Source organism: Tympanuchus pallidicinctus, unplaced genomic scaffold, assembly GCF_026119805.1.
Source record: "Tympanuchus pallidicinctus isolate F22 unplaced genomic scaffold, pur_lepc_1.0 scaffold11, whole genome shotgun sequence".
Lineage (NCBI taxonomy): Eukaryota > Metazoa > Chordata > Aves > Galliformes > Phasianidae > Tympanuchus > Tympanuchus pallidicinctus.
The window spans coordinates 7,797,943-7,810,903 of record NW_026294627.1 but is presented as its reverse complement, the minus strand read 5'-3'; the positions used below and the strand labels follow the sequence as shown (position 1 = coordinate 7,810,903).

Sequence of the window (12,961 nt, the reverse complement as noted above, 5' to 3'; positions counted from 1 at the left end):
TTACTCTATTTCCATAGCTGCACAGTAAAAAGCACTCAGAGGCAGCTTTTTATTAATGGCGAACAGTAGGCATTTCCACTGAAAGGAAGATCTCACAACAGGAAAGCTATTACCGAGATTGTATTTTAGATGATCAATTTATGTAAATTGTGTTTAAATTAGACACTGGCCCTTTGATTTCTGGCATGTAGCCAGCAACTTTAATGCTATAATGTTGGGTAGCCTTTGTTTGACTGTTTTCTTTTAAAGTTAGCTACAAATCTGAGCTTTCTTTTTCTCTCTCTTAATTTCCTTGTAAAGCACAGTAGGGTTTTTTAAGAGAAAGGATGTTAACCGTATATGAAATCTGCTCTGTAAAATTCAAATTAAAGGACTGATTTATTAAAAGAAATCCTGCTATCATTCCAAACACTCGCTGTTTAGGAAAAGAACCATAATACTCCAGAAAGTTTAACAGGAGGAAAATATCATATCAAAGGAAGGAATCATAGGAAGAGGGGAAATTATTTCAAACTAAAAGAGGAGAGATTTAAATTGAAGATAAGGAAGAATTTTTTTTTTACTATAGGGGTGTTGAAGCACTGGTATAGGCTGCCTAGAATGGTGAGGGATGCCCCATCCCTGGAGACACCCATGGTCAGGCTGGATAGGGCTCTGAGCATCTGATGGAGCTGTAGGTGGCCTTGCTCATTGCAGGGAGGTTGGACTTAGATGATCCATAAGGATTCCTTCAAACTCAAACCATTCTATGATTCTATGATTCTGTGAAAGCATTAGGAAAGAGACCTTGAACCTTTCAAATGACCAGGGATTGGGGATGAGATTTCTGCTGGACATTTTAAATATCTATTTTCTCCCCAAAACCTCTTATTTCCATTCTTAAGATAAAAAATAAAGATTGATTAAATTTATCCTTTTTAAAATAAAATCCGTCTGCTAACATCTATGTCACCAAGCATGTCTGGCGATTCTTAAATGCACAGTGCAATTTGTGGCTCCATAACCAGCATTTGCAGTGCTGTTGGGCTCTATGGCATTTAATTACAGGATCTTTTTGTGCATGCAGGACACTATCAACAGAGTTGTTTTGCTTGGTGGAAACAAAGCTGCCCATGACTTCTAAGGGGCTGGGCTACAGATCTGCCAACATACAGTCAGGGCCCATTGCGCTGGAATTATGGCTTTATAACAACCTTGTATTTACATACACTGCTGAGGCAGTAAAAACAGCAAACAGATTTTGGAGCGGCAGGCAGCCGAAACATCCCCGCAGGGCACATGCCCCTCGCCGAGGCAGGAAGGCAAGGCAAGTTAAATCAGCTCCGTGACTCTGTTCCAGCAGCAAATTATGTTGACATGAGAACAGTGCCTGCCCATTCCAGTAAAAAAATGGGTTCATTTTCAAGAGTCTGCCCAACCTTCAGGTTTCCCTATCCTACTGCTCCCCAAAGTGTGAGCAAGCAGAAGGTGCTGGGAAAAATTCAGTTGCTGTGAAACTGTGAAACAGTTCCTTAGAAAGGTTTCAATTTACTCATCATGAGACCATTGAGCAGTATCGTAAATAGGCTCAAACAAATTCAACACAAAGAGCTGTTCTCATGCTTCCTAGGATGATGGCTTGAGGAACGGTTATCCTCATTTATTAAGCATGGAGTCAATCAAAGCCACACTACGTCCATAGACATGGAACAGATGCATTTCCGAGAGATTTACGTAATCTTTACGTAACACTGCCATTGAAGAAGAGGTGGCTGAATCGAAGCCAAGCATCCAGAAGAGAAGTGAGCTGAGATCCAGCATCTGAAAATCCATAGTGTTGGACCTTAGTCTATAAAGACAAAAAACGTCTCACAGTTGGTTTTGCTCAGAATCTCACAAGATTTCGGCTCTGAAAACTAAATTAAAATGTTCTGAAGTTTAAGAATTTACTAAAGTTTAAAAAAATAGACACAGTTCTGTGAAGTGCACCTTTATAAAAATATCCCAGTTAAAAGTACTGTGCAGGTTAGGCACCAAAAATCTGTTTAGATCTCTGAAGACCCTGGTGCCAGCACGTGATGGCATGGGGAGGACTGGGAATACATCCTGCAACTCTCTCCAGGACCACTGGATTCAAAGACATCACATGTAACAGCCTAACTCTCAACTAAGAGGTAGAACTAGAGAGTGAGTGCAGAAAACTACCTGCCCCTGGGGAACCAGAAGGTAAATAAGAGAACTTCGGGGGAAGTTCTTTACTATCAGAGTGGTGAGGTGCTGGAACAGCTGCCCAGAGAGGTTGTGGATGCCCCATCCCTGGAGGTGTTCAAGGCCAGGTTGGATGGGGCCCTGGGCAGTCTGGTCTAGTATTAAATGTGGAGGTTGGTGGTCCTGCATGCAGCAGGGAGGTTGGAGCTTCGTGATCCTTGAGGTCCCTTCCAACCTGGGCCATTCTGTGATTCTTTGATTCTATGAAAATTGAAAACAATTGAAAAACAAATGAGGGAACTACATAGACATAGTTAAGCAGAAAGGCCTGAATAATAATTAAAATGCATTTTCCTTATGGAAACATGACTTAAAACACCAAAAATAAGTGAATGGAAAACTCTGTGCTTGCAGAAGGTCTCCCTGTTGACAATGCTACTTTTTTTTTGGACTGAAAAAATGTCCTAATCAGGACATGGGGAGTGTTGAACTTTGCTCAGTGGAAATAGCTCACTATGGCTAAATTTTAGCTTGCCAGAAAAGATGAACAATGCTTTCTGCAATGTAGGAAAGGGGGCAGAAATAGAACAGTCCTACAAGAAAGGTCCTATATGTATGTCATTTGCTGCTTTCCCACTAAGATGTTCTTATGGTTGGGGTATGTTGTGCACCAGATTATTTTACTGCTGGTTCTACTACATTCAATTAGTTTACTAGTTTATTACATTAGGTTACTAGACAGTGAGTCACTAAAACCAGATTACAAATGCCACCACTGGATAAGAAAGTCTAGCACCATTTAAATCAATGCCCTATAAACTTTGATATTAGACCTTGAAGCCCCCAGGCTTCCAAGGAAGCTTACAGCTTCAAGGGGTTTATAATGGTGTAGACTCTCTCTTCTCTGTGCAGACATGGAATCAAATTACTCACTCACAAAAGGACCAAGGTGTTTGTAGACAGCTCAATAATTATTTGTGACAGCTTCAGAAACAGAGAAGGGCAACAGTACCATTGCATCAGTGATGGACGTTCAAAATCACCATCTTTGTGTATAACCTTCGCTGCTGTAAATGGTCCCGTAAAATCCAGCTGAGAATTACAGTAATTCTAATTCTATTGGTTTCTATAGAAAAAGGATTATCCTAACAGTCAATAAATCAATTTCCTTTTGGAACATTAATGCAACGAGAAGGGGCACGGTTTCACCATTATTTATAGAGCAAACAGCTTTTACACAATTTGCAATACCTATCTGAGCTTTATAGAGTTCACGAGATTTTTTCAAGCAGGCTGCTGCATAAAACCATTTCCAACAATAAATTGTAGAGGAAAACGAGAGGGAAAACCCATAAAGCAATGCAAAACATTTACCACCAGATGGCACGCTGGTACAGGTGCCGCCGTTCTGGCAGGGATGCCGTTCGCACGCGTCGGGGTACAGCACGCAGCCGAGTTTCAGCTCCGTCAAGCCAACCACTTCTGCAAAGCTGCTGCGCTTGTTCTGCAGCGGCAGCTCGTTGTTGTTTAGCACGACTGAATCCAGGCAGCCCTGGAAGCCGCTCAAGACCTGCGTGGTTCTCTTGTCGGTCAGGCTGCGGACATTATCCACTTGCACCTGTGCTCCGAAATAGACAGAGCTATCCGTGCTGAGGGTCTGGAAATAGAGGGGGGCTTTGCGGCGCTCCACGTAGCTGTCGTCCAGGGACAAGCTCGTGAAGTTGCGATTCAGCTCCAGGAAAACTGAGTGCCAGCTGCCATCATTGACAGCCCTGCCAGAAATTCCCAGGATCCCCGGGCCGGTCCCACAGTCCAACTGGAACCACAGTTTGCCATCAACAATCTGTGGGAGGAAAACAGAAATCATAGTGCTTCAGATTTCTCATCATAAGCTCTCACAGCGAATGAAAACACAGGGGACTTCCGGACTCTGTACAGTGCTAAAGATGGGCTTCTACATGCTGCAGAAACAACAAAATGCTGTGCTTCTATCACAAGAAATAAACACAAGGTAGTATCGCTACTTAGAATGTACCCAAAGCCAGTTACTGTAGGCAAACTAAACATATGGAGAAAAATAAATATGGATGTGTAACACACATCTCAGCATGGTGTGCACTTGGCCCCAGCTTCAGTTCCTCCACGGGTAACAATATGATACAGAGGAAGGGAAAACCAGGAGGAACACTGAGCTTAAGCCAAGGGATGGTACAGCACCATTTAGGTGTGGCAAGGCTAATGAGAGCATCTGTGTTGCTCCAAGGAGCTCTAAGGGTTAAGAAGCACATCTGAAATGCTTGTGTATGAACATACCCAGTATGAGGAACAAATGAGGCAAACTGGAAGCTTTTCCTTTCCCAGAGTTATATCATAGATATTAATGACATTGCATAGGATGAGTCCCACAACAAGAGTGCTGGGATAGATGAGTTATTGTAAAGGTAATGAGGGGAAATCTGTGGTTCAGCTGCTCTCATTGCTATTGGGAGAGTTCAGCTTCCCTGACATGAACTGGGAATATCATGCTGCTGTGACAAGCAACTCTAGAGCTTGTTGAAAATCACAGAATGGTTTGCATTGCAGGGAGCCTTAAAAATCATCAAACTCCAAGCCCTCTGCCATGGGTTGATTGCCACTCACCAGATCACATTGCCCAGTGTCCCATCCAAATCTACCTTGAGCACCTCCAGGGATGGGGCATCCATAACTTCTCTGGGCAGCCTGTGCCAAAGCCTCACTGCCCTTTGAGTAAAGTATTTCTTCCTAACTTCTTATCTTCAGTACTTATCTTAAGTTAATGAGGAAAAGTGCCCTTCCAGATCTGTTGTTTGAGAAAATAGTAGGCTTGTAGATGCCCCATGTCTGCAGGAGTTCATGATGCATTTCGCTAACATCCTCAACCACATGCTTTAACTTTCTGTGGTCAAGCACTTGGACTTCATGGTCTTTGTAGGTCCTTTTTTACTAATTACTTTATTAGTTTACTGTTTTAGTTCTAGTTCTAATTCTAAGATTCTGGTTGGCTAGAAGTCATGTATTTTCCATTGAGGCCATACTATCCTTTGCATGTATTATTCACTGTGTATGCTTTACAGAATCACAGAATTGTAGGGGTTGGAAGGGACCTCCAGAGATCATCGAGTCCAACCCCCCTGCCAAAGCAGGTTCCCTACACCAGGTCACACAAGTAGGCATCCAGGCAGGTCTTGAACATCTCCAGAGAAGGAGACTCCACAACCTCCCTGGGAAGCCTGTTCCAGTGCTTTACATTAAGATGGCTTTACTTTTTTTCCTTTCCTCATATTTATGCTGAGTTTGTGGCTTTAGAGTGGTTGTTATGATTTCTTTTGATTGAGATACTGGAACAGGTTGCCCAGAGAAGCTGCGGATGATCAACGCTGGAAGAGTTCCAAGTCAGGTTGGGCAGGGCTTTGAGCAATCTCTTCTAGTGAAATATGTTCCTGCCCATGGCAAGAGAGAGGGAACTAGATGATCTTTAAGATCCCTTCCAACACAACTATTCTATGATATTATGATTCCGTGGCTCCATGATTTCTCACTCTCCATAATGCCCCTCACTCAACAGAGTGGTTTTCAAGAGAAAGTGGCTGAGGGATGCTAGGTAAGAGGCAAAGTGGAGCACTGAGGGGAACGAAACATTGCCGTGCTAATCATTTAATCTGTTCATGCATCAACTGTAAAATAATACAGCCCTTCTCTTCCTGATATGAAGGTCTGTAAGTAAAATCTGTCAAGAACTGCAAAGGGGATATAGTGATGAGAGCTGATGCAAATACTTACAGACAGAGCTATGAAACTCAGACTTAGATTCCCTCTAATCTGAAGTCCTTATCCAGGGAAAATCTGTACTAGCATGCTGGGGCAGGCCAAGTGCAGAGAGAGGGAAGAGGTATGAAGTGCTGCTTTCTCAATTAGCAGTTTATCCAAAGATTTTTAGGTTTCTTTAATAGATGGCAGATAATTTTAAAATGGCTGTCAGGGTTAGGAGATAATTTCTTATGACATGTTAATTGGATTCAGGATCTCTGAAAGCTCTTGCAATTATTTTACCTTTATGTCATGCTCTAGGAAGTATTTATTCCTGCAAATCCCATCTTAAGACAGTTCTGTCCCATTATTTATCCCCCTGAAAAGTTCAGACACTGTGTCCTTTAGCAGCCTTCCTTGCAGCACAGACTGCACTCTGTACCAGTTCACTCATGACACAATCCTATTGCTCTCAGCTGGCAAAGCAAAGGTGCCAAAGATGCCAATGGATCATAGACCAAAGACGCAAGAACACACCACAGCTTTGGTGGCCCACTAAGCTGGCATGGCTAGTGCATATGTGGGAAAGCTGCATTCTGTCCATGTCTTTGGACATTTTGGGCTATTTTTGCCATGGTTGACTGCGTAGTCATTTAAAACTGGGATAGCTGATGACATCCTTTGGCATGCATCTAAACTGGAGCTCAAACTCTTCTCTTGCAGCCACTCTGATGTGGTTTGATGGTAAATGGGATGCCATTAATCCGTAGGAATAGAGGGCATGGTTTCCAGCAAGTGAAAGTTTAAAATTATACTCTTTACCCTAGGAAAGCAAATATTCCTTCAACTGCAGTGTGAGTTTGCCATTTGCCAATGCTCCAGCCTGATTCCTCCACTGAGCTTGAGTTTACATCATACATTAAAGCAAGGGTTGCTCCTTGACAGTCATGTTGTCAGCCCTTGGAAGTTCACAAAACTACCTGGAGAAAAAATATGGGTAAAATCTTGAGCTCTGATGTTCCCTGGACTTTGCGTCTCTCCTTCCACATCTCAGTCTCATGGCCAGCTGAATTTGAACTAGGCTGTAACCTCAAGGGAAGTGACATGAGCCAGATACTCCTACAGTGCTCAGCTGCTCCACAAATGCTTAGGCAAGGTAGAAATAGAGATGCTAAGCACACAACAAGCTTCCTGAAAATGTCCACGACCTAAAATATCCTCATAACACCAGAAGTGACTAGAATGTAGAAAGAGCTAGAAGAACTAAATAAATTAGGTTCTCCTATGGACAGCTGGTTATTTTGAAGTCTATGACCAGAAAGATGTAATGAAATTGAGAAGAAATGAGATCTATGATTGTAATACAATATGTTTGAGGGATGGGTATTGCTTGGTATTCTCTCAGCTCAATCAAAAAAGGCTAATGGACATGTAGAAAAATGTCTGGAACATTTTTCATCTAAAATCTATTCTTACAGGATTCAAATCTCATCTGCCAACTATTTCTGAAGATTTAAACTGGCCCTGTTAAAGCTTCTGCTCGGGAGGAATCTTAGTAAACAAGATGCCTGGATAAACTGAAATAGTTTTCTCAAGAGATGCAGCAATATTCTTTTCACCCGGTGCAGCAGAACAGTCCACAACCTTGAAGATGCTGCCCAGAATGTATGGTCTGTCTCAACAGAAATAAAAATTATGCAGAAAACATACATGCCAAGACACTACACTTTAAAAAATGACCATCATTGGATAAGCAGTTAACTTTCTCCTTATTCTAAAGGCTTTTTCCTATGGAAACCATACTACTGCTTGTGTGTAGTACACATATACCTCCCCTAAGACTACTTATACCCTGAAGGGCCAACTGCATGCATGTCTATTACCCTTACTCACAGAACATGCTTTTCCAATTATCTTTATAAATACAACACCGCATATGAGCACCTGGGATAAATATTACAGCATTTATATATGGGAAATGATGATCTAAAATATCTGTAGTGCAAATATGTTTTATACATCTTTCTCATTCATTTCTCTTTCTTTTTACCAGCAGATGATTTGACACACATCCGAAATGCTGTGCTTCCTTCTCTTTATTAAAAAAGCACTAGTAACCCCAACCTTAGGCTAGAGTGAAAGATGGGAAGGATGCTCCAGCACTTGCAGCACTAACCTGAGACATGATAGAAATGCATGGGAATCAAGACTCTGCAGCGCTCTTCCTCTGGGAGCTCAAGCAAGTCAATAGCTTCAGGTCTCCATCAGTAAAACAAGGATAACGTCATTTCCCTCCCTCACACCAGTGCTTTACGGATAAGCACATTAAAGACTCTGGCATGCTCAGGGCCCCCTAGCACTGGGACCATAAGATTGCTCTCATTAAATGGATGGTCATAGACCTTGCTATAGCAGGGCAGGAAAAAAATGTTTGTTCTCTGCTGGCCCTGTGCCTCTAGCAAGAGTGAGGAACCCTGAAGAGCTCCTATCTTGCCGGCTTAGCAGCCTGGCTGGTTAGGGAAGAGAAGGGTTCTCCACTCAAAAGGGCAAAACGACATCTCTTCTTCTAAGTGTGGAGAAGTCAACTGTGGATCTTCAATTCAGCAGTTAATCTCTGGTGTTCCCACGATTCTGCATAACCACTGTGATGTTGTGGCACTGCTTCATCCTCAGAGGGGAATCTTAGCTTAATAGCTTGACCTTGGAACCAAGAAAATCACAGAATCACAGAATCATCCGGGTTGGAAGGGACCTCAAGGATCATGTAGTTCCAACCCCCCTGCCTAGCAGGGCCACCAAACGTACACATTTAGATCAGGTTGCCCAGGACCCCGTCCAACCTGGCCTTGAACACATCCAAGGACGGGGCATCCACAACCTCCCTGGGCAGCCCGTTCCAGGGCCTAACTACTCTCCTTGTAAAGAACTTCCCCTTAACATCCAACCTAAATCTTCCCTCCTTCAACTTGGATCCAAAGCTGAACTTTAAGTTAACTTCTGATCAAATGAGTTACGTGTAAAACAAACTGTATGAAAATCCCATGAGAGGCCCACCAAGCTTTCAGCTGCCCACCTCCTTCTGGGCTTAGTTACACTGTCTCTCATTATATACTTTAGGAAACTGAGGTTAATACCCACTTAAAGACGTATGTTATTATAGACACAGAGCTCCTCACCTACACAAAATGAGTGGAGAAGTACAAAGAACAGAGAAGGCTCCAAAAGGTGATGCAATCTGTTACATTTCAACAGTTTCATTCAGTGAGCAAAATGGAGCCAAACACATATTGTAAATTATATTAGAATATTAGCCTGGCTAAGATGTTTGGCTAATGCCCATGTTTGTGTATCAACATAGGTAATAAAACGATCAAATGGTTCTTCTGAGACCACGTTAGGCTCTCACAGTCCATCTGCAGTCACACACCACGGATACAGTGCGCTGCCTACTAATCTATCTGGGGAAATATTTCGTTAGCTGAATTACATTTTGGGTTTGTTTGTGTAAAACAGTATATTTAATTAAAACGTTACTTGTTTCAACTCCAGCCATAGCTGGGATCATATCCAAGCTTCAGCCTTACCCAGCATAAGCCATGCAGCAGTAATGCATTCAAACGAATAATACACACTTAACTAAACCATGCAAAGTTTCCTATTAACTGTCTGGATGGGAGAACATATGCCTTTTACTATTAAATAGCTACATTTCTGGCATGAAGATAAACTCTTCCTTTACCTGCTTTTAATACTTTAAATTCTAAAAATCAAATTGAATCTCAATTATATTCCTTAAAAAAAAATTATTTGTGTAATTTTCAGCTGGAATGGCCTCATTGTGCTTTAAATTGTTAACTCTTATTTTTCCCAGATAGAAGCTCTGTCTGGAGCATCACATATGGACTTTGGAAATGGTTATACTGTTTTATGCACATGAAATCCTTCCAGAGAAGAAAGAAAAAGCCATCCACCTACAACTCATTTTTTTCCAATTGTCTTAAAAGCAAGAGTGAACAATGAAAAACTGGCCAGCCTCTCAAAATCGATGGATGAGTTGCTTTATTTGAAACAGCTGAATAAATAACACCCTTATTACATTGCATCAACACAGTGTAACTGGTAGGCTCTCAGCAAGCAGTTTGCTCTACAGAATTGATAATTCATCCAAGGACACTGTGTTATGATTATGAAATATTTCCATCCCTAGAGTTATCATAAATGTATGAGATCCCCAAATTAAGCTGGTCATTTAAACAGTGAAAACCATATTGCAGCATTAAATTTTAAATAGACTGCAATGGAGGGGACTTGCTTGAAAAAATCAATGCCACCACATTCTCCAGCAGTGCTGTTGTTTTCTGCCTGTTCTCCCATGGGTTTGTAGTACAAGATGGGTCTAAACTTCTTCCAGCTCTACCTTTGTTTGGGCTCAGTGTTGGTACTAGGCCCTCTGCTGCTAAACCATCAAGACACTTAAGTACATGCTTAAAATTAAGTTATGTGAGTCGTTCCAATTGCCTTCAAATACAGGAAGTTAAGCAAGTGATTAAGTGCTTTGCTGGAGTGGTGCCAGGGTGCTCAAAAGAGCACAAGATCCCATTTTTTATCCTCTATTTGGAAAGCTTCTCCTCATGTTTAATTTAATTGAAAGCAATGCTCAAATGATAACAACTTCACATTTATAGACCGCTAATTAATCTACTTAATGGTCTCATTTCTGAGTGCCTCCCTATCCTGCAACATACGTATCTATTTAAATGAAAAAAAAAAAAAAAAGCTCAACCTCTGGGTTACAAATGAAAATACATGCTAGCAAAGTTTAAGGCTAACTTAGTTGGAAACATCTTAGTAAGAGATCCCAAAGTGCAGTTCATGAGACAGGTGATATCCCTGAAGAGCCCTGCTATGGCTACATCCCTTGAGCACAGCACCTGTTGTCTCCACAATGAACATTTGTAAGATCATAGTCTGAAGTTACTTTGCTAAATGAGCTTCATGAACAAAATTAGCAATTCCTGATGAAGTGAAGCAACATCTCCACAAACACATCACATGTAATGCTCTTCTTTAAATCTCTTGCTTAAACAATCTAAGGGCCAGACCTGGGTAAAAGGACCTACCCACTACAACAGCAAGTCCTTCCCTAATCTAAAAGATGAAAAACAAAGTTCAAGGCTTTAAGCAGGGATTTTCTGGTGTCATTCCCTGCCTGATGCATTGGAGATAGTGGCACTCTTGCATCTATAGCACTGCGTAGATAACACTGGACCTTTCCTGTTGAACGTGTGAGGTGTTCAAAGATCTTTGTTAAGTGCTATGAGGTGGGTTCAGATCTGGAAATCCTTCCTTAACAACTAGAAAGCAAAAAGAAGTTAACCTGTGAGACAGGAACAGAATGCCAACTGCTCTTGTTACTGATCCTTCAATTACCATTCTTTATTCCCAGTATCTTTCAAAGCAAAATGATTAACTGATTGTGGGAACCATGACCAAGCCCACAAAATTTCTAACCTATAACTATGAACCCAACCCAGAAAATTGCAATGACTGGCTCTCATTTATTTTTATGTAATAATACCACAGATTAATCAAATTCCCAACTTCAAATGGAATTTTCCATTTGGTTGCCTGTTACAAGCCAAACATTAGGGAACGTCTCCACGAGTTGAACAGCCTGAGCTCAGCCCATTAACATCAACATATCTCCCATTTTTAGCCTGAAGCACTATCCAGGTCATATGGGAATACAGGTGGCAGGAGAGGGAAGGAAAATGCCAGTAGTGAATCCCAGCAACTAGGTCTATTCCTAGCATACCGTCAAATGAGCTTCATGTGATGCCTGGTTTCCATGTAGACTTAAGCGGTTGGCTTAACTGAAGCAACTATGATTCTCAGCATGCTTTCTCCTAAAGCCTGAATTACTTGGGAGCTCAGGGCTACTTCCCTGAACAAAGCCCTGATAAATGGTGTATAGGATTTTGCTGTGGAAATCCCTTTACTTTTCACCGCAGCAAAGGTCAGTGCTCTTACATCCATCCACACTTTCCATAAAATTCGGTATAATACCAATGGTAACAAAAATTGAAATCATTTAATCACTTGAAATAAGCTAGATGGAAAGGTACATACTATGCTTCCATTGCAGTCCTCTCTTTTATAATATTTGAAATAAAATGTTATCTAGAACAGTCACAATTTTTACATTATCGTTGTCCTGACGTTCTTGACTCCCTAATTATGACAGTTTTATACAGTAAACTCTGCTGTATTCACTGTAACACAATTTCAGTCTGCCTACATATCATCTCCTATTGTTTTCAAGTGGTACCTTTCAGCAGGGCCGTTTGTTTTTTTTCCCAAGTGTTTTTCAAAACTAATCTGCAATGTTCTTTACTGATACTGATAGCAAGAGCAACCACAATGAAGGCTTCAAAAAATGTCTTCAACTTTGCCCAGATAGGCTGTGGATGCCCCATCCCTAGAGGCATTCAAGGCCAGGCTGGATATGGCTCTGGGCAGCCTCATCTAGGAGTTGGTGACCCTGCACATAGCAGGAGGTTGAAACTAAATGATCTTTGAGGTCCTTTTCAACTCAGGCCATTCTATGATTCTATGATAAGCTTTGTCTTGTACAAATCTCAGCACTGCTAGAATTCTCAGAGAATGAAAGACAGCATTCCTGTGCATGAAATATTTCAGTCCAACAACTATACAATCATTTGTTGCCCAATAATAACTCATCTAGCAATTTTAACATTACTTAAGTATTCAGCTAAAAGAAATCTGAAGATTACAAATACGGATACAAGAGGCATTGTGCCATTTCTCCCACTGTCGAATTATAGGACATGGATGAATTACGAAAGTCAGCATCCTTGTTTTGTACCTTGGAAACTCTAGCAGTAATACTAATACACAGGCTCTTGGATGAGCCCAGCACTCCCTTTCTATCCAGAAGATACTGTCATTCTACAAAAACCAAACAAAGAATAGAAAGCTTATCAAT

At 41.4% G+C, this 12,961-nt stretch overlaps 1 protein-coding gene across 8 annotated transcripts in view; it reads right to left on the bottom strand.

The window, feature by feature from the left end:
• Nucleotides 1–12,961, bottom strand: part of FAT3 (FAT atypical cadherin 3) — a 452,006-nt gene that overhangs the window by 22,959 nt on the left and 416,086 nt on the right. For all 8 annotated transcript variants that reach the window (XM_052669203.1, XM_052669235.1, XM_052669218.1 and 5 more), the window contains one exon: nt 3,562–4,030. In XM_052669203.1, the coding sequence (XP_052525163.1) occupies nt 3,562–4,030 (469 nt within the window). The remainder of the gene's footprint in view (nt 1–3,561; nt 4,031–12,961) is intronic.